General features: G+C 39.0%; 1 protein-coding gene across 2 annotated transcripts in view; it reads right to left on the bottom strand.

Moving 5' to 3' along the window:
• FMN2 (formin 2) overlaps positions 1–23,017 on the bottom strand; it is a 358,232-nt gene that overhangs the window by 24,215 nt on the left and 311,000 nt on the right. For both annotated transcript variants that reach the window (XM_065919853.1, XM_065919854.1), the window contains one exon: positions 1,028–1,177. In XM_065919853.1, coding sequence (XP_065775925.1) covers positions 1,028–1,177 — 150 coding nt within the window. The remainder of the gene's footprint in view (positions 1–1,027; positions 1,178–23,017) is intronic.

Here is a 23,017-nt window from a genome sequence, read left to right as displayed (position 1 = left end):
TTCCCTTCCATTCAGACTGCTCTCTTTTCCATCCACTGGTCACTGAGGCAGGCTTCCTGCTCTGATGGAGTCGCGGGCTAGGTAGGTAATTCTATTAGCGAGAACAGTCCACTTGCTCAGCAAGTGTCAGCAGTTAATCTCACCTGATTTAAAGATTGATTGAAATCTACTTACAAGTGAAAACTACGTGAGCCAGCATGGTTTCGTATATAAGCAAGACCAAAATGAAGACGATATGAAAAACAATCGTGGAACTTTGTACTATGATGAATAAAGTCCCTTAAGAGGTACGTTTTCTAAAGCAAAGTCCTTGTCAGGGTCAGGGTGTGGGAACGCACTAACAGGCTCAGGATTAGGGTCTGGTTTCCCTTTTATTCTCCCTTCAGACCCCACAATTTGGGGACATGCTTCTCAACTTGGTAACAATGCACTTGTGTAAGCTTCATAATCAAGGGACAGAGACTCTATTCCATGTACTTAAGAAGGGAAATTTCCCTTCATTTCTGAAGATATACTTAAGGAAATGTGATACGACCTGATGAGTGTTGAAAATATCTCTTAAAAATATTGATCATCTTTTTCTTGGTGACACCTGGGAGAAATTTTGATATGAATGGCGAAATTTTTGACAGTATCCCATGAATCGAGCAAAAGTTAAACCAAACTGATTCATCTTACCTTCTTAAGGTATTCTGGAAATGAGTGGGTCTGTTATCTCAGCAGGGTTCTTTCACTCCTCTTTTTACCTGTCTGCTTCTGTGTGGCTTCCTCACCACATCATCTGGTCTACCAGACAGTGGTCCTGGCAAACCATCACCCTCGCTGCCCTTTGCAGCACCATGCCACTGTGCTGACTCTTCTTACTTGAACCCCAAGTACTGCCCAACCTCAGCACCCTCTTAGACTGGAAACCCCATGGTGAGGACCGAGTTTTTCATTCAGGCTGTGAAAGTTGGCAACCCCTAACAGGTCACACCTGAGAAAACACCAGTTTTAAAATGCCACTGTGTAAATGAAAAACACCTACCTTTCTTGTAGAATAAGTTTGTTCTCTTTCTTCCAAAAGTCTTTAAAGTCAGAGCTGAATTCATGCCAGATACCGAAGAAAACATTTGGGGACACTTCCTTCTCTCCAATTTTTGGCCTCATGAAGAAATAGGTTGTAGTCTCCAAAAAGCTGTGAAAGCATGCACGCGCACACACACACACACACACACACACACACACACACACACACAAGTATAAAAGCTATAATTACTTTCCAATATGGGGTATTCTTTCTTCATCCAAAGGCTGATTTCATTCAGGCAGTTATTATTACCAAGAGGACTCAACTCCTCAGGCACCAACAGTAGTTCTCTTAAGGTTTCATGTTAGAGATTTTGGACACAGATGCTAGCAGCAGATAAGAGTCCTTCATATACTATCCTGGTAACTACCCAGGTAACTATCCCTGGTCCATCCATTTTCAAAATTAATCACTATGTGTCTGACCTATTTCAGAAATGAACCTGTAATCAAGTTGGGACATAAGGGAAGTTGTGGGTCTATACATTTTTTTCTAGACTCTAAACAAATGAAATATCAGCCCTCTGCCCCTAAGCTAACATGTATCTATACATATATTGTATATGTTATTTTAATATATGTACATGTATTGTACTGCTTCTATACTCTTTGACTTCCTATATTGCTGATGGGGAAAAATCAACAGCCCTGGGAGGTACTGACAGAGGCTCCCCCTGAAGACCATGGTAACACAGCTGAGTGGGTGTGAGTAGGGCGACCAGCGTCCTGACAGTGGCAACAGTGCCCATCTCCAGAAGGTGCCCTCAAGACCGCTTCATATTACATGTACATGATGCTCAGAAGAGTTTCAAAGGGTTGACAGGCAGCACGCAACTAGTAAATGGTAGATTTATGCTGCATCTTGACGTGGACCTCCCAGACTCCAGAAGTGCAGTCTATGGCATTTTGTGATAACACTCAGAATTAAGGCAAATGATCTAGATTTTTAAGTACATAAATTTCAGGGGGCAAAGTCTATTATAAACACTTAAAAGACACTGTCTAACTATAATGGTTTGCATTTCTTTATATCTTGCTTCAAACAAACTGTAAGAAAATAAAATCACTTATTATATATATGAACTAATTGGAGTTTTGAAAAGAAACTAGGTATTTGATGAGATTAGAGATTATTGTTATTGTTGGGGATGAAACTGTTGGTGGTTATTTTTTAAAGGGGATCTTTTAGAGATACATACTAAAATATACATGGATGACATCATGCCTGTTGAGGACTTGCTTCAAAAACAGTGTGGGAGGGAGCAAGTGGGCAGGGGTATAGATGAAACCAATTCAGGAACTGCTGAAACTGGGTGATGAATGTATGATGATCACTGTACATTCTGTTTACTGCCTCTGAATCACAATTCAGTTCTTCACCTGATTTACCTACCCCTGCATCCTTTAGCAAAGTAACAAATTCATTGTCTTCTATTTCTGGCATCCCAGATGTCTTTTTATTGGATTTTCCTCCAGATCCTAAGAGTATGCAGACTTCTGCATCTATAAATAATATTCTCTCAGCCATGCAGACTCGTTGAAAGACACCATTATTTATATACATATGCTTTATAATTCAATGTTCCCATGTCCTCACTCATTTTAAAATCTGGCTTCATAGACCACCATTCCACTACTTTTCTCTCAAGAGTCTCTGATCTAAACCTATAATTTTTAGCAACTTTCCTTCTCATGACCTAAAATAATGGAACCATTACTGTCTTGTTTACTTGAACTTGAAAGTGAGAAATTATTAACAGCTTTCTTTTGCTCCTCTAGGTTAAACTGATGCAAACTGAATTAAAAATATCCCACTTTCCCCTTATAAAAGTCTCAGGAGTTTACAGGAGACAGTTGACATAAAGGTCACCTATTTCATGGCCTAACTTTGTATTAACTTTGGATTTAAAAAAAAACTTGAAAAGATAATATAGAGAATTCCAATATAGCCTCCATTCAGCTTCTCCTAATATTAACATCTCACACAATCACTAAGAGATAACACTAAAAATGAGAGGATTCTTTTGTTAGGAGCCATTGCAAACTGTCTTCTGAGTAAAGTAAGTGAAACTGTATAGATGAGTAGGGAGGACAGGTAAGGGTGGTCACCCCAATGTGGTGCTGGTCTGCTGACCCTAAGAGATACAGACAGACAGATACACAGAGGTATATATATATTTAATTGAAGTATAGTATTGTGCTAATTTCAGGTATATATCATAGTGATCCAGTTATTTTTTCAGATTCTTTTCCATTATAGGTTATTACAAAATACTGTAATTTCTAAAATACTGACTATAAAGTAGGTCCTTGTGGCTAATCTGTTTTATGGACAGTGGTTGTATCTGCTAATCCAAAACTTCTAATTACTTATATTACATGTAAGTAAGATCATAATAGTATTTGCCTTATTCTGCCTGACTGATTTCAATAGGTATAATATTCTCTAGTCATGTCTAGCCCTTTGCAACCCCATGAACTGCAGCACACCAGGCTCCTCTGTTATTCACCATCTCCTGGAGTTTCCTCAAATTCATGTCCATTGAATCAATGATGCCATCCAACCATCTCATCCTCTGTCACCCCCTTCTCCTGCCTTCAAACTTTCCCAGCCTCAGCGTCTTTTCCAATGAGTTGGCTCTTCAAATCAACTAGCCGAAGTATTGGAGCTTCAGCTTCAGCATCAGACCTTCCAATGAATATGCAAGACTGGTTTCCTTTAGGGTTGACTCGTTTGATGTCCCTGCTATCCAACGCACTCTCAAGAGTCTTCTCCAGTACCACAGTTCAAAAGCATCAATGCTTTGGCACTCAGTCTTCTTTATGGTCCAACTCTTACATTCATACTTCTGATGATTACTAGGAAAACCATAACTTTGGCTATACAGACCTTTGTCAGCAAAGTGATGTCTCCGCTTTTTAATATGGTAGTTTAGGTTTGTCACATCTTTTCTTCCAAGGAGCAAGCGTCCTTTAATTTCATGGCTGCAGTCACCATCCACAGAGATTTTGGAGCCCAAGAAAATATAAAGTTTGTCACAGTTTTCCACTTTCCACTATTTTCCCATCTATTTGCTACTGTTTCCACTTTTCCCCCATCTATCAGGCGAAATAATGGGCTGGATAAAGCACAAGCTGGAATCAAGATTGCCGGGAGAAATATCAATAACCACAGATATGCAGATAACACCACTCAAAAGAGCCTCGTGATGAAGGTGAAAGAGGAGAATGAAAAAGCTGGCTTAAAACTCAGCATTCAAAAAACTAAGATCATGGCATCCAGTCCCATCACTTCATTGCAAATAGATGGAGAAACAATGGAAACTGTGACAGACTTTATTTTCTTGGGCTCCAAAATCACTGCAGATGGTGACTGCAGCCATGAAATTAAAAGACGCTTGCTTTTTGGAAGGAAAGCTTTGATGAACCTAATGTGATAATCGCTCAGTCAGGTCCAACTCTTTGTGACTCCATGAACTGTAGCCCACCAGGCTTCTCTATCCATGGAATTCTCCAGGCAAGAATACTGGAGTGAGTTGTCATGCCCTTCTCCAGGGGATCTTCCTGACCTAGGGATAGAACCTGGTTCTCCTGCATTGCAGGCAGATTCTTTACCGGTGACAAACATAGACAGTGTATTAAAAAGCTGAGGCATTACTTTACTGACAAAGGTCTGTACAGTCAAAGCTATGGTTTTTCCAGTAATCATGTATGGATGTGAGAGTTGGACTATAAAGAAGACCTAGCGCTAAAAAAACTGATGCTTTTGAACTGTGCTGTTGGCGGAGACTCTTAAGAGTCCCTTGTACTGTAAGGAGATCAAACCAGTCAATCCTAAAGGAAACCAATCCTGTATATTTATTGGAAGAACTGATGCTGAACCTGAAGCTCCAATATTTTGGCTGCCTGAGGCGAAGAGATGACTCATTAGAAAAGACCCTGGTCCTGGGAAAGATTGAATGCAGAAGGGGACGACAAATGATGGGATAGCTGGATGGCATCACTGACTCAATGGACACGAGTTTGAGCAAGCTTTGGGAGATGGTGAAGGTCAGGGAAGCCTGGTGTCCTGCAGTCCATGGGGTCACAAAGAGTCAGACAGGACTGAACAACAACATTTGCCATGAGGTGACGGAACCTGATGCCATGATCTGAGCTTTTTGAATGTTGAGTTTTAAGTCAGCTTTTTCATTCTCATCTTTCACCCTCATCAAGAGGCTCTTGAGTTCCTCTTCACTTTCTGCCATGGGTGGTGTCATCCACATATCTGTGGTTATTGACATTTCTCTTGGCAATCTTAGTCCCAGCTTGATCTTCATCCAGCCTGGGATTTTGCATGATGTGTTCTGCATATAAGTTAAATAAGCAGGGTGACAAATATAGCTTTGATGTACTCCTTTCCCAATTTTCAATCAGTTTGTTGTTCCATGTCTAGTTCTAACTATTGCTTCTTGACTTGCGTACAGGTTACTTAGGAGACAGGTAAGCTGTTCTGGTATCCCCATCCCTTTAAGAATTTCCCACAGTTTGTTGTGATCCACACAGTCAAAGACTTTAGCATAGTGAATGAAACAGAAGTAGATGATTTTCTGGAATTCTCTTGCTTTTTCTATGATCCAATGGATGTTGGCAATGTGATCTCTGGTTCCTCTGCCTTTTCTAAACTCAGCTTGAACATCTGGAAGTTTTCGGTTCACACACTGTTGAAGCTTAGCTAAGAATTTTGAGCATAACCTTGCTAGCACGTGAAATGAGTGCAGTAGTTTGAACATTCTTTGGCATTGCCCTTCTTTGGGACTGGAATGAAAACTGACCTTTTCCAGTCCTGTGGCCACTGCTGAGTTTTTTCTTTCATATTGAGGGCAGTACTTTAATAGCATTATCTTTTAGGATTTGAAATCATACAGTAACCCTATTTTTAGTTTTCTAAGGAACCACCATAATGTTTCCCATAGAAGCTGCACCAGTTTACATTTCCACAGCAGTGTAGGAGGGCTCTCTTTTCTCTATACTTTCTCCAGCATTTATTATTTTTCAACTTTTTGAAAGTAGCCATTTTGTCAGGTGTGAGGGAATACTTCACTGTAGTTTTGATTTATGTCTCTCTAATAATTAGTCACACTGAGCATTTTTCATGTGCCTATTGGCCACCTGTAAGTCTTCTTTGGAGAAATGTCTGTTTAGATTTTCTGCCTACTTCTTGGCTGGGTTGTTTGTTTCTTTAATACTGAGTTATATGAGCTCTTTTTATATTTTCCATGATAGCACCCTATGGGTTACATTATTTCTTTCTCTCCTTCTGGGTAGCCTTTTCATTAAAAAAAAAAAAAAATTATGTCTTCCTTGGCTGTGTGAAAGCTTTTAAATTTGATTAGGCCTCATTTATTTATTTTTTAAATATGTATTTATTTCTGGCTATGCTGCCTCTTTGTTGCTGGACGCAGACTTCCTCTAGTGGTAGCGAATGGGGACTACTCTCCAGTTGGGGTGCATGGGTTTCTCACTGTGGCAGCTTCTCTTTTGTGGAGGATGGACTGTAGAACATGGGCTCAGTAGCTGTGCTGCACGAGCCTACTTGCTCCTCGGCAGGTGGGATCTCCCCAGACTGGGGATGAAACCCATGTCTCCTGCATTGGCAGGTGAATTCTTAACCACTGGACCACCAGGAAAGTCCAGGTCTCATTTATTTTTTGTCATTTTTCATTTAGTTAATTAATTTTAAAGTTTTATTTTAAAAATTTTATTTACTTTTATTTAATTATTTTATTTATTTTGAATTTTTATTTTAAAATTTAATTAATTTTATATTATTATTTTCATTTTATTTATTTTATTTTAATTTTATTAATAAACTATTTAAAAAATTTTACTTGGCTGTGCTGGGTCTTCGCTGTAGCACACAGGATCTTAGTTGCAGCATGTGGGATCTAGTTCCCTGACGATGGATCAAACCTGGGACCTCTGCATTGGGAAATCAGAGTCTTAACTACTGGACCACTAGGAAGTCCTGGTCTCATTTATTTTTGCTTTTATTTATTTTGCCTTGGAAGACTGACCTAAGAAAATGTTGCTGTTATTTATGTCTGAGGATGTTTTGCCTATGTTCTCTTCTAGGAGTTTTATGATGTCATGTCTTATATTTCAGTCTTCAAACAACTTTGAGTTTATTTTTGTATATGGTGTGAGGGAGTGTTCTAAAAAACACAAATTAGTAATGTAAATAATGAAAGGAGGGTTGTCACTACTACTTCCATGGACATTTAAAGAAATGCTATGAATAATTCTTTGACAAAAATTTTGATAACTTAGATAAAATAAGTCAAATATTGGAAAGACACTAACTACTAGAAATCTCACAGTAGAAATAATCTGAAAACATGTACATCTATTAAAGAAATTAAGTCATTAATTTATAACCTTCCAGAAAAGAGACCACAAGGCCTAGGTGATTTCCCTAGAGAATTCTATCACATCCTTATAGAAAAAAAATGAATCTCTCTCAGAAAGTAGCTGCAGAAGAAAGAGTTCCTAATTCATTCTATGAAGCCAGCAACTGTCATGAGACCCAAACAAGATAATGACATTACAAGGAAAAAAAAAAAAGTGCAGGCCAATATGCCTCTTCAGAATAGATTAAAAAATTCACAACAAAATTAGCCAATAGAATTCACCATGAATAAAAAGAGTTATACACCATGACCAAGTGATGCATATTGTAGTTATGCAAATGAGTTCAATATTCAAATTAAAAATGTAATCTACTGCATCAATAAACTAAAGAAAAAATCATATGATGATATTCACTTATGCAGGAAAGATATTTGACAAAATACTCTCAGCAAACCAGGGATAGAGAATTTCTTTGACTTAAGAAGAAACATCTACAAAAGAATCCCTATAGTTAACACCATACTAAATGTTAAGAGACTGAATGTTTTCCTCCTAATAATTGTTGTAAGGCTAGGGTGCCCTCTCTTTTACTTCTATTTCACATCACACTGGAAGTTGTAGCTAATGCAATAAGACAAGAAAAGTAAATAAGGTTTACAGATTGGGAGGGAAGAAGTAAAACTGTATTGCAGATGAATATGCCTATGTAGGGGCTTCCCTGGTAGCTCAGCTGGTAAAGAATCCACCTGCTATGCAGAAATTGAATTGACCCAGTTTGATTCCTGGGTCAGGAAGATCCCCTGGGGAAGGAGTAGGCTACCCACTCCAATATTCCTGGGCTTCCTGGTAGTTCAGACAGTAAAGAATCTGCCTGCAATGCAGAAGACCTAGGTTCAATTCCTGGGTCTGGAAGATTCTCTGGAGGAGGGCATGGCAACCCACTCCAGTATTCTTGCCTGAGAATCTCAATGGACAGAGGAGACTGGAGGGTTACAGTCCTTGGGGTCACAAAAAGTCAGACATGAGTGAACGATGAAGTATACAGCACAGCATGTCTATGTAGAAATGCCAAAGAATCTACAAAATAATTCCTGGAACTAATAAACAAATATAGGAACACTGAAGGATACAGGTCAATAAACAAAACTCGAAAGTTTTCTGATATACCAGCATTGAACAATTAAATTTTGAAATTAAAAACATAAATAATTTCCTATAGCAAAAAAACATGGAATACTAAGGTATAAATCTAGTTACAGATATAAAATCTATGAGGAAAATTACAAAACTATGATGAAAATATCAAATAAGATCTAAATAAATGGAGAGATGCACTATGAACATGGGTGGTTTTTGTTCAGTCACTAAGTTGCATCTAACTGTGACCCCACGAACTGTGACACACCAGGCTTCTCTGTCCATCACTATCTCCCTAAGTTTGCTCAAACTCATGTCCATTGAGTCAGTGGTGCCGTCTAACCATCTCACCCTCTGTCACCCCCTTCTCCTCTTGCCCTCAATTTTTTCCAGTATCAGTCTTTTCTGATGAGTTTGCTCTTCACATCAGGTGGCCAAAGTATTGCAGCTTCAGCATTGGTTCTTGCAATGAATATTGAGAGTTGATTTCCTTTAGGATTGACTGGTTTGATCTCTTTGCTGGTCAAGGGACTCTCAAGACTATTCTGCAGCACCACAGTTCATAAGTGTCAATACATTGGTGCTTAGCCTTCTTTATGGTCCAACTCTCAGATCCTTACATGACTACTGGAAAAACCATAGTTGTGACTACACAGACCTTTGTCAGCAAAGTGATGTCTCTGCTTTTTAATATACTGTCTAGGTTTGACATAGCTATTCTTCCATAGAGCAAGTGTCTTTTAATTTTGTGGCTGCACTTATTGTCTGCATTGATTCTGGACCCCAAGAAAATGAAATCTGACACTGCTTCCACATTTTCCCCGTCTATTTGCCATGAAGTGGTAGGACTGGATGCCATGATCTTAGCTTTTTGAATGTTGAGTTTTAAGCCAGCTTTTTCACTCTCCTCTTTCACTTTCATCAAGAGGCTCTTTAGTTCCTCTTCACTTTCTGCCATAAGGTGGTGTCATCTGCATATCTGAGGCTGTTAATATTTCTCCTGCCAGTTTTGAGCAAAGCCTGTGATGCACCTAGCCCAGCATTCTGCATGATGTACTCTGCATATAAGTTAAGTAAGCAGGGTGACAATATACAGCTTTGTTGTACCCCTTTCCCAATTTTGAACCAGTCTGTTGTTCCAATGAACATGGGTAGGAATAGTCAATATTGTAAAGATGCCAGTTCTTCGCAACTTAATTCATGTAATTCCAATAGAAATCCTAACAAGTTATTTTGTGGTTGTTAACAAACTGATTTACTATCCACTATAAAGTGGGACAGTGTGATATATTAGCAAAAGAGTAGACATATACTTTAATGAAACAGAATAGAGTGTCCAAAAGTAGGCTCAGAAATATAGCTGACTGACCTTTGAATAAGGAAAAAAGATAACTCAATGGAGAAATCATAGGCTTTTCAACAAAGGTGCTGGAACAGCTGAATATTTATATGCAAAAAATCAACAAAAGGAATCTATAAACAGACATCACATCTTACACACACACACACATACACACAAACCTAAAATACTGATCAACAACCTGTGGTGAGAAAAGTTAAACAATTTGAAGGTGTTATATTATTTTAGGAAGGGGCAAATACATTAAATAAACATTGGTTAATTTAAAGGTAATAAAAATAGGAGAAATAAAATGTATCATGTTTGTGGCAGCCACAAGTATGCATCTTTCAGATCTCCCAGGTTCCAACTGCAGAAAATGACAATGACCAAGAGCCTTGGATGTTGTGCTCTGAAGTCCATCACTGCATCTGCACAGAGGCCCAGGTTTGCTCCTGGCCAGCAAGTGCACGCAGCAAGGATGCTGGTGTAGATGTCATCTAGGAGACACAGGCTCCTCTAAATGGTGACTTTGGCTCAAGGACTTTCAATTGGCTTTACCAAAACTTTCTGGTAACTGCATTGCAGTCTAAGGCTTTTGCTATTTAGGCTTTCTTCCTTCCCTCTCCACCATGAGAGCTCGATCTACATCTGGGTCTAACAGCTGCCCCAGCTTCCTCTGCCTCCGTTACTGTTTTTCCCAGTAAACCCAGTCTTGGCACCAGGTGTGTGGAGAACCTGAAATAGTACAAGTGGAGCCACGAGGAGCCTGAGAAAACAAGCAGTAAGATGAGGTCTGAGACACAGTCAGCCAGCACCCCACTGTCCTGGGTGGTACACAGGGCGGGCCCTGGCACAGTGGAGGAGGCCATGAACTGCTAAAGACATCAGCGAAGTGGCCTAGGAAATGTCCTCACAGGTGTGATGATTCAGGTTGTTGAAGATATGGTGAGAACAAGCCACAGAGACAGTGGAATTGGCTGACTACAACTGAGTTGGACTGACACCCCACAGAGAGATAATGAGGGATCCTGAGCATTAAAGCTAAAGACTAGGGGGCAACTCGATAATTGGAAAGAGGCCGTTATCACCTGTAGTGAGAGAACAGAAACAGCAACACAGCAAAAAGATCTAACAGAACTGAAGAGCTCCAGAGACATTCAGAAGCACAGCCAAGCAAGTCTGCTACGCTAAAATCAGATCCCTGGCTAGGAAAATCTGGGATCCTAAAACAAGTGAGAAAGATATGAGTCACCCTTACAGATCCCTGAAACTATCGGTAGTGTGTAGAGGGGACCTACTCTTCTCTAGTAAAGGTGAGCTCCCCATCTAGGAAAGTGCCAGACCTGATGAAGGAAAAGAGACTGTACACACAGGTTGCTGCAAGAATTAACTTTCCTGAGGTAGCAGGACCCAGGGGTGGCTCTTACAGGTCTGGAGTAAATGGTGGCCAATGCAGAGAAAAGCAGACATGACTCAGCTGCTCTGGAAAACAGAAGAGGGAGTGAGGAGGCTGAGATCTGTGGGCATGCCCATATACAGTAAAAGAATCCAGAACAGCAAGCAAACGAACACTCCATGGGAGGCCCCAGAGGGCCCACTATGCACCAAGGCAGTTCAGACTGTGCTGTAACAGGGATGCTGTTTTCAGTCCACGCTGTGGGCCAGGAAAGGAGAGGAGGTCACAGCTGAGCCCATTAACATCCATGGACATGATGATACATTAACAGGGGCCAATGGTGAAGCCCAGGGATCACAGTTACCACTGTGTCTGCCCCACAGGGAGTGTGGAGAGAGTTAATAGAGCATGGTATCCTTAGAGGTACATGTGCATATGCACACACATGTGCACACACACATGAGCACACATACACACACAAAACACTGTTTAACATCTATAACCAAAGGAAAGGGCAAGAACAGAGAAACAGGAGGGTAACAGTTGCTCTAATAAACAATCGAGATGCCTTGCGGAGTTCCTGGAGTTGAGCTGATTTCAGATCCAGAACTCACTGACCAAAAGGATGACCCTGAAACACTGTGGGGAGAATGTACTGAACTAATCCCTTTGGTCCTTCTCCACTGCTCAGGGACAAAGAGGAATATTCAGGCATTTCAAGAGGTGTGGGACCCAGGGTCTGAGCAGACACTACAGCTTCATCATGGTCACCTGCACTGGAGGGGGTCCCACACACCAGTATGGAGACAGCAGTCTCAGAAGTCCCTGGGCCTCACCCCACCCATCAGCAAGGAGGCAGGACTTGATGATCAAAGGGACCAGGGCCCAGCAATGCCTAGGAGACCATCCACAATAGCCAGCCTGCCTCAAGAGAGGGACCAAGGCAACCCAACAGGGGTACTCCTGCAGCATGCAGCTATGGTATCCAGAGGAGAATGTGCTGCTGGAACCTACAGGACGCCACTTCTCCCAGGTCGGGAAATGTAACCAATCCACCAGATACACAGAAGTAAGAACAGCAAATTAGGAAAAATGAGATGACAGAGGAACACATTCCAAGAAGAAAAAAATAAAACCCCAGAAGAACTAAGTGATGTGGAGATAGGCAATATACCTGACAGAGTTCAAGGTAATGATCATAATAATCAAACAGTTTGGGAGAAGACTGAATGAACAGAGGGAGAAGGTAGTTTTTAACAAACAATTAGAAAAAATAAAGAAGAATCGAACAGATGAAGAATATGATAACTGAGTTCCAAAGAAGAGACTCAAGCAGTTAATGATGAGAGAAGTGAGAAAATGCAGAAACAAAGGAAGACTGGTTAAAGCCTGAAGACTGATGACGGAGATTCTCAAACCATCACCCTGTCACCTCATCACCAATCAGTCAGAAGAATAACTATGACATGATCATGCATCCTGTGACTCTTACCCCTAACGTGGTCTTTAAACCCATGTGTGAAAGTCATCAGGGAGTTCTAGTCCCTTGAGCATGACCTGCTTGTTCTCCTTGCTTGACACCTGCAGTAAATGCTGTGTTTTCTGTCATCACAACCCAGTGTTAGCAGATTGACTTTTCTGCACATTGGTGAGCTGACCCAAGCTTGATTTGGTAACGAAGTGAGTTAAAACTTCACCTACCTTTATTGCAAATTAATAATGAACTAGTAGGACAAGGTTATTATTGAGAAATATGGCAGAAATATGAGAGGAAACTGCTAAGGGAAATGTAATCGGGTGGAGGGAAGGGTGGAGCAGGGGGAGGCTGCTTTCTGTTACAAGCCTGGTGGTACTAACTGACTTTTTCAAATCTGTCTACAAGTAAAACCCTAACAAAAATAAAAATTAATCAAAAGCAAAATACACTGGAGAAACAGTGTATGCCTGGAAAATATGAGGATAACAAGCTGAAAAAACTTTCCTAAATGAACCTGACTATGAATCCTCTGCAATTTGCTACTTAGAAGAACACCAGCAAACAACAGTAAGAAAAATAGAGACAAACATTGATACTCGGTGGCTACAATGTTTGGAAAGCTTTCCCCAATTTTAAAATCCACACATATTTCCCATTATTTTCTTCTGGTTAAAGTTTCAGTTTTAATGTTTATTTCCTTAATTCTTTTGCAATTTATTTGGTTAAAGGCCCAAGGCAGAAATCTAGAAATCTAGATCTACTTCTGGTAGAACCATTATCCTAAGGTTGATTTCCCCCTTCTTCTTCTTTTTTTACCCCATAACCAAGTTAGTTTATTCCAGGATTACAAGGTTGGCTCAACATTTAAAAAAAACAAAAATGTATTTCACATTAACATGTTAAAGGAGAAAATTAATACAACCATTCAATAACTTTAGAAAAAATCTTTTAAAAAACTTAATCCCTATTCATAATTTTAAAACTTAGCAAATTAGGTAACTGAAGGAGATTCTTAATTTGATAATGAGTATCTACAAAACTTATAGCAGAAGTAATGTTACTTAACTATACCTCCCTATCTTCTTTCCTGTTTGTCATTTATAATTAATCTAGTTGAGTTTATTTCTCCTCATTTTCCTCCTTTCAGAGCTCTTTTCAGAACCATCCTATGCAAAAAAGACCACTTCAAAGTGGTGAAAAGATAAATCCTTTCACTTCCCCCTGTTAACACAGGCCTTCTTCTCATTGTCCCCTTCTGAATGCTAACACCTTGTTCACTATTTCAAAGCCTTCATTTTGCTGCCCTATCACTGACTGTCAATTTTTCAGATTCCTTGATTTAGCTAGTGAGAAAATGCAAACAGAAAACCTTAAAGATTGTGTTTCGCTCCTGAGCTGACACTGAACTGTCTTTTTTAGGATGGAATTAAGAAATAATGATTTTTTAAATGCCAGTATCATTTTATATTACCTAGCAGCAAATCTTCTCTTTTTTCTTACTTATGAACTATTATCTGGGAGACAGGCTATTCCATCCTTCACTCATTGTTCTATAAATCTCATAATTAACATCACTAAATTTATTCTGCACCAAATGATAACCATTATAAATGAAACAAGCTACCAAGTGCTGGATTTTGACATTTAGTTTTCTTTTAAAATGTATTTTTTATCAAAATAGTTTGAGTGGGTAGTTATTTGTGATTACTGATTCTAAAAAAACTTTAACATTAAAAATTACTTAGATATGCATCCCCTGATATTTCTGGTAAATTTTGATCTTGAACTATACAATAGGCTATGAAAAAAATGCCACTGTCTTAAATCAACATAGGAATATTTAACAACTGTAGATTTAGCAAAGCAAAAGGATGTTTAGGACTATTTTAACCTCTTGCTACTTGTTTTCCTTATTATCTGGTCATCTCTATTAAAATGCTGGATAATTTATGGAGTTTACACAAATTATTATAAGGCTGAATAACAGTGTGTGTACAAATTATTGGGGAAGATAGGGAAGAGATTCTCCCCTCCCCCAGGGATTCATATGAGGAAATTAGATCTCATAATCCATTAAAATAGAGTCTCACATTTTTCTATAGGCACTGTGTACAGTAAGAAGATTCAATAGCATGAAACTGTAAAATGCCCTATGCAAATACAAACTCTAACCATAGAGCCTGCTTTTAACACTAAGTCCAAATTCTGAAAGACTGTATTTGAGAACATGACTTAGCCACTTGAATAGCATGGTTGATAAAACACACATTTCAGATTGTTAGTAGATTTGAAATATTATCTTTATCTGTATCTAACCAGGAACATGTGGGATATAGCTAAGGGGAAAAAGGAAAGATATGTGGCATGAGTTTTGAAAAAAAATGAGACCTATATTTTTATGTTCATTAAGTAAGGACAGGAATTAAAAGGTTCTTAACACCAGTTTTTAAAATGTGTATGCCAGTCTATGGGCCTCCTGGTGGCTCAGACGATAAAGCGTCTGTCTGCAATGTGGGAGACCCAGGTTTGATCCCTGAGTCAGGAATATCCCCTGGAGAAGGAAATGGTAACCCAATCCAGTACTATGGCCTGGAAAATCTCATGGACAGAGGAGCCTGGTAGGCTACAGTCCATGGGGTTGCAAAGAGTCGGACATGACTGAGCGACTTTACTACTTTACTATGCCAATCTATAAGGCACTGTTTCTCCTAAGACATCACTGGAGCCTTCAACTGAAGAAAGAGTAGCTCAGTTTTAAAGTGTAGACTTGGAGATACAAAGGGGTTTTGATAATTTTTCTTCTGATCATATTAGCATGTTGATTCACAGAAGCAATCATTTTCTGGTTATTTTTTACAGGGCCTATATTTCAAGTTCTCTAAATAAATGATGACAGAGTACCTGTATTACCAATATGCAACCATTCTCTCAGCTGTCACCAAAGGCTTGAAATGCAATCAGCTTCAAAAGAGTGAGGTCTAAATTTCAGGTCATAAAAAAAGAACATGGGATAAGACTCTCCCCCAGGTATTGATTCACTACACTCTAGAATAAAATAAAAAATACTGTTTAGTGAACTATCTTTATCATGTCCTATTTCTAGTTCCCCCTTTTTAAAAATTTACTGAACTTGTTTCCCAATCTCTTATTGCCCCTTTTCATCACTTTTTGCTCTTTTTCTGGTGGATTCTTCACAATGAGTAACTCAAAGCCAAGAATATTCTCGCCTATATTCTCATAGGTTTTTTTAAGGCCAATTTTAAAAACCAGTGTCAAATTTTCTCATTAAAAAATTTGATTTCAATACTGTTAAATCAAATAATTTTGATCAATTCATGATTTTCCCCAGAAGTACTAATGACTTCATTGCTAAACAATGTAAAGACTACAAACAAAACCAAAAAGACTTTCTGAATTATTTTATGAGGATACATTTTCATAACTTTAAAAGTAACCCCCAGTCACTTGGGGAAATATTTTAGTGGGTTAAAAAATAAGGTTAGGCAACTTTTACGAAGCCGCTTGCAAAATCTGCATCTACTAATATTCACCCTAATCTAGGGACTGATCTTACTTTTTCAAAACTCAGTACAGATGCAAAATTCCACACCACAGTATTACCAGAGGGATTAAGATATATTTTCATTGCAAATATACCGATGATTTTCCTTAGGAGTCTCTGTGGCCAGGAGCAGGTGTGTTTGGTCTCACAGATGGACTGACATTGTTTGGAAAGGAGCAGGCAGGACAGGACCTGGGAAAGCCTTGGACCTTTGAAAGAAAGTGCTGTTTGAAAAGTAAAAAAAAAAAAAAAAAAAAAGCATACTGTCTAGCAGAAAAGCTGTGTGTATGGTGAATCTACTGCATGTTTGGCCACTGTGTTAAAAACATTGTCTACTTGACTATGTTGACCTCCCATGCAAATGAAGGAAACAGATCAGAAAGATGGATTGGCCTGCGGTCAGCCTAGGTGTATTGCTGTCTTCCTCTGGGACACGTTCTGCAGATGCACAACTTCAGCGGGGCAAGAGTCTATGAGGTGATTTCCTGCCAGCTCTGATGCAAAGTTTGCGAAGTAAATGCAGCTGAGATTTCCACTGGTCTAAGTCCGAAACTCTCAGGACAAATGGTGAGCAAAACAGGCAAAACACTTCTTCATGCTGCTTTTCATGTGAGTTTACTCACAACCGATGTATGCAACTACAGTCACAAAAAGTGAAATGATGTGCTTTGTGATGTAAAATTCCCACAAAGAAACAGGTTCAACCTATAAAAGGTCATTGGCTATTCACCAAATTATCTCTTTTTAACACTTACTGTTACACTACCTACGTCCCCTAAGTCAATCGGCCATTACTTCTTAGCTTGGCAAGACTTGCCACACCAGCCACCTACAGCCTGAACTGAACTTCGGGAGTCCATGCTACCTGCCTGGAAGTTAATCAGACTCACCCTTTTCAGAATCTGCAATAATAGAAAAAGAGAAAATTCAGACTTGGGTCATTAGTGGCAGGTCCCCATAGTAAACATTGTGAAGTGAGAAGAATACCAAGAATAACTAAAAATACCAATACATGGTGCTGATATTCTGCCTGGCACCATTCTATTATTCTCATTTTAGAGATGAGGAAATGGAGGTATGATTTCAATAAATATCTCCAAATCAGACAACTTGAAAAAAATGAAACCACGATTTGCCAGTGACTCTAATCTGGCCAGGGACCAGGCCCTGTGCTCATCCCTGCCGGTTCCCACACTGGAGGCTGTTCCCCTATACTGGGCAGCCTGGAGGCCTCCGAGAAACCGCATGAGTTACTCAATCCCATGTAACTTAACTGAGTTACTTAATCCCATGTGTTCCTTAATTGAAGGTGGTTCTCTGTAGCTTGTAACCAAATATGCCCCTTTAACAACAACCTTCTAAAGAAGATTTCTAATTTGCCTTATGAAATGTGTTATAGGTAGAGTCACTGATAACTTTCATTTTTGTCTTAGCTTCATTCTAGCCTGAAAAATACTTTCTTTCAATATGAAAGTGAGTACTTTTATTCAACTGTTTTTTTCTAGAACATCTACTGGGTAGCAGCATAGTTTCTTAAAAAATGCAACTCTAATGGATTTGAATCATGATATGATTGAATACAACCGTTATCTTAAGTTACTAAGACTAGAGATCTCTTCAAGAAAATTAGAGATACCAAGGGAACATTTCTTGCAAAGATGGGCACAATACAGGACAGAAATGGTATGGACCTAACAGAAGCCGAAGATACTAAGAGGAGGTGACAAGTACAGATGAACTTGTACGATAAAGGTCTTAATGGTCTGGATAATCATGATGATGTGGTCACTCACCTAGAGCCAGACATCCTGGAGTGTGAAGTCAAGTGGGCCTAAGGAATCATTACTATGAACAAAGCTAGTGGAGGTGATGGAATTCCAGATGAGCTATTTCGAATCCTAAAAGATGATATTGTTAAAAGTGTTGCACTCAATATGCCAGCAAATTTGGAAAACTCAGCTGTGGCCACAGGACTGGAAAAGGTCAGGTTTCATTCCAATTCCAAAGAAGGGCAATGCCAAAGAATGTTCAAATTACTGCACAATTGCACTCATTTCACATGCTAGCAAGATTATGCTGAAAATCCTTCAAGATAAGCTTTAACAGTATGTGAACTGAGAACATCCAGATGTTCAAGCTAGATTTAGAAAAGGCAGAGGAACCAGAGATCACATTGCCAACACCCATGAGATCAGAAAAACATCTACTTCTGCTTCACTGACTATGCTAAAGCCTTTGACTATATGGATAACAACACACTGTGGAAAATTCTTAAAGAGATGGGAATACCAGAACACCTTACTTGTCTCCTGAGAAACCTGTATGCAGGTAAAGAGGCAACAGTTAGAACTGGATATGGAACAATGAACTGTTCAAAGTTGGGAAAGGAGTACATCAAGGTTGTATACAGTCACTCTGTTTTTTTTTTTTTTTTTTAACTTATATACAGAGCACATCATGTGAAATGGCAGACTGGATGAAGATTAAGCTGGAATTAAGATTGCCAGGAGAAATATCAATAACATCAGATATGCAGATGACACCACCTTAATCACAGAAAGCAAAGAGGAACAAAAGAGCTTCTTGATGAAGGTGAAAGAGGAGAGTTAAAAAGCTGGCTTAAAACTCAATGTTCAAACAACTAAGAACATGGCATCCAGTCGCATCACTTCATGGCAAATAGATGGGGAAACAATGGAAACAGTGACATACTTTACTTTCTTGGGCTTCAAAATCACTGTGGACACTTACGGCAGCCATGAAATTGAAAGATGCTCCTTGGAAGGAAAGCTATAACAAACCTAGACATGGTATTAAAACAGAGACATCACTTTGCCAACAAAGGTCCACATAGTCAAAGTTATGTTTTTCCTAGTAGTCATGTACAGATGTGAGAGAGTCGGACCATAAAGAAGGCTGAGTGCTGAAGAACTGATGTTTTCGAGTTGTGGTGCTGGAGAAGACTTTTGAGAATCCCTTGGACAGCAAGGAGATCAAATCAGTCCATCCTAAAGGAAATCAACCCTGAATACTCATTGGACAGACTGATGCTGAAGCTCCAATACTTTGGTCACCTGATGCAAAGAGTCAATTCATGGGAAAGGACTCTGATTCTGGGAAAGATTGAGGATAGGAGGAGAAGGGGGTGACAGAGGATGCGATGGTCGAATACATCACCAATTCAACGGACATGAGTTTGAACAAATTCCAGAAGATGGTGAAGGAGAGGGAAGCCTGGCGTGCTGCAGTCTGTGGGGATGCAAAGAATCAGATATGACTAAATGACTGAACAGTAACATCAAAGCTTTCCTATAATTTTCTATTGTCTCAAACATAAAACAGTGGGCAAGATAGTGTATCCTTTTAACGTGTCTCTTTTCCCCACATATTGCAAGAACACGGGGACCAGAATCTTTAATAAAAATGTGGCCATTTCTTTTCTTCTTTGTTATAGAGGACAAAAATTTTGGAGTTCTAAACTCTTTTCAGTTGAAGAACTTAGCTTCTGGAAACACTTTAGGCCCAAATACATTTTAAAATATTGGAGTGGGGAAGATTTTATCAACCCGATACAATAGGAAAATTTCCATTTTAAAAACAAAACTCTGCAGAAGAGCAGAAACTATTTGATGCATATTTCCCCTTTATAATTACAAACCAAAACTGGAAGGAAACATATAAAACTCAAGCAGAAGGTCCTGAAGCTGTTCTACTGAGAATACATACAAGCTAAAACATAAAAAAAATTTCAGGAGAGATAACCACCTCAGGATGTTTTCTATAACTGACAGAGGCCAGCAAATCTGCAACAGGTTTCACAAGGCCCCACACTGTTGAAAGTCACTGGGTTTTGTAAAAATTTCAATAATGTAGCTACTGAAGAAAATGCCTTTGTACAAAGAAAAGTGCTACACCCCGAATGTGTGCCAAAGCCTGAGACTGGAAGACATGAAGCAGTTTTCCTCCACTGCCCTGGAAGCATCCCTCCTGCAGGCTGCCACATGGTGACTCTGCTGGCAGGATGTGAGGGAGTTAACTAAGAAATGCAAATTGGAAAACACAAACTCCGACTTTGTCTTACTTGACCAATATCGTTGAGAGAATGGTACTAACTGTCTGGGGGATTTTTCAGAGAGATTCCATATCACTTCAGTTCTAATACCAGGTTGCAATCTGCCTGGTCTGTCAGCCCAAGCCAGATAAACACAGACTATTCATCTCTAGTTAGTTACTCAGAAAGATCTGGAAAACAGGCGTATCATGAACTGAACATTTCACTTCTCATTTTATCCATGTCCAGAAGTTAATTCCCTGGACAACACTTTAAAAGCTGACGTCTTAAAAGTCACCACACATGATAGAGTACGCATATGTCATTTAAGGACTGATTCAGTATTTTCTCCATCATGATAGTGAAAGTTCCATATTACATATAATGATTAAAACTAATGTTCTTTTTCTTCCTTCACTTTGTCTAATTTTTGTGAAATATTTTCCATTTAAATTCATGTGTTACACAATCTTGACTTTGGTAAAATACCACTCAGTGAAACTTACATGCAGAAAAATAATATTCATTTTTTAAGATGTGTGATTTAAAATTCTTTCACACATGTGTTTTCTCCCACTACTACTTTTTTCCTTTGATTAGTGGTTACTTCCAATTGCCTTTGTTATTAATCAAATAAATGAGGGGAGAGAAATAGTGTATTCAAAATTCTAAAAAAAGTGGTACTATGAGGTACACTAACTATATTTTTAAACTATACAGTCAAACCTTCATCTCATAATAATGCTCAAATAAGGAACATTAATTTTTTAATCTGTAAGCATGGCTGCAAAACTTGTTTCTCCATTCAATAAATTTACTTAAAAAAGATTAATTACATTCAAATCTTTTAGTTGTCTTTAATTCCTGGTGGAGAGGGAGCTTAAAAAAAAAAAGAACTTCCATTCTGAAATATATTTTAAAAATAGTTTTATGTAAACATTTCAGTAGCATATAATCCCATTGGAAAATGACATCTTTAAACCAAATGTTTTAATCTGTAGGAACAGTCACAAGCTTCCTAGAAAAAGGAGACAGCCTAATTTCCTTTACCAAGTACAACATGTAAATTAACTGAATAAGGTAAATTATCTAATGTGATTTTTGTAATATAGTTCAAATTTTACCTTTAGTCATTTCTATCTGCTTTATTGATGCCAGAACTAAATTTAGTGAAACTAAAGGAACTCATAGCTAAAACAAACTGTTTCTAAAATTTGCTCTTTCTCAGCTACTGGCTGGCTGTCCACTTAGGCATCAGGGTTCCTTTAAAGGGCCTCTCAAATTACTGGAGACATTGGATCTACTCTTTTCTACTAAACCCAAAGCTGGCTCTTGACCACATCTGGCAAAAAGCCTTATGATTTGATGCCATTCAAAGTACCATTGAGTGAGACAGTCAAGTGGGCCTTAGGAAGCATCACTATGAACAAAGCTAGTGGAGGCAATGGAATTCCAGTTGAGCTATTTCAAATACTAAAGATGATGCTGTGAAAGTGCTACACTCAATATGCCAGCAAATTTGGAAAACTCAGTAGTGGCCACAGGACTGGAAAAGGTCAGTTTTCATTCCAATCCCAAAGAAAAGCAATGCCAAAGAATGTTCAAACTACTGCACAATTGCACTCATCTCACACGCTAGTAACGTAATGCTCAAAATTCTCCAAGCCAGGCTTCAACAGTATGTGAACCATGAACTTCCAGATGTTCAAGCTGCATTTAGAAAAAGCAGAGGAACCAGAGATCAAATTGCCAATATCCATTGGATCATAGAAAAAGCAAGAGTTCCAGAAAAACATCTACTGCTTTATTTACTGTGCCAAAGCCTTTGACTGTGTGGATCACAACAAACTGGAAAATTCTGAAAGAGATGGGAATACCAGACCACCTGACCTGCCTCCGGGGAAATCAGCATGCAGGCCAAGAAGCAACAGTTAGAACCAGACATGGAACAATGAACTGGTTCACAACTGGGAAAGGAATACATCAAGGCTGTATACTGTCACCCTGCTTATTTAGCTTATATGCAGAGTACATCATGCAAAATGCAAGGCTGGATGAAGCACAAGCTGGAATCAAGATTGCAGGGAGAAATACCCATAAGCTCAGATACACAAATGACACCATCCTTATGGCAGAAAGTGAAGAAGAACTTAAGTGCTTCCTGATAAAAGTGAAAGAAGAGAGTGAAAAGGCTGGCTTAAAACTCATTCAGAAACTAAGTTCATGGCATCTGGTCCCATCACTTCATGGCAAATAGATGGGAAAGAGCAGAAACAGTGGCTGACTTTATTTTTGGGGGCTCCAAAATCACTGCAGATAGTGACTGCAGCCAGGAAATTAAGACACTTGCTCCTTGGAAGGAAAGCTATGACCAGCCTAGACAGGATATTAAAAAGCAGAGACATTACTTTGCCAACAAAGGTCCATGTAGTCAAAGCTATGGTTTTTCCAGTAGTCATGTATGGATGTGAGAATTGGATTATAAAGAAAGCTGAGTGCCACAGAATCGATGCTTTTGAACTGTGGTGTTGGAGAAGGCTCTTGAGAGTCTCTTGGACTGCAAGGAGACCCAACCAATCAGTCCTAAAGGAAAT

Source organism: Muntiacus reevesi, chromosome 2 (genome assembly GCF_963930625.1).
Source record: "Muntiacus reevesi chromosome 2, mMunRee1.1, whole genome shotgun sequence".
Lineage (NCBI taxonomy): Eukaryota > Metazoa > Chordata > Mammalia > Artiodactyla > Cervidae > Muntiacus > Muntiacus reevesi.
This window is presented reverse-complemented; position numbering and strand designations above follow the sequence as displayed.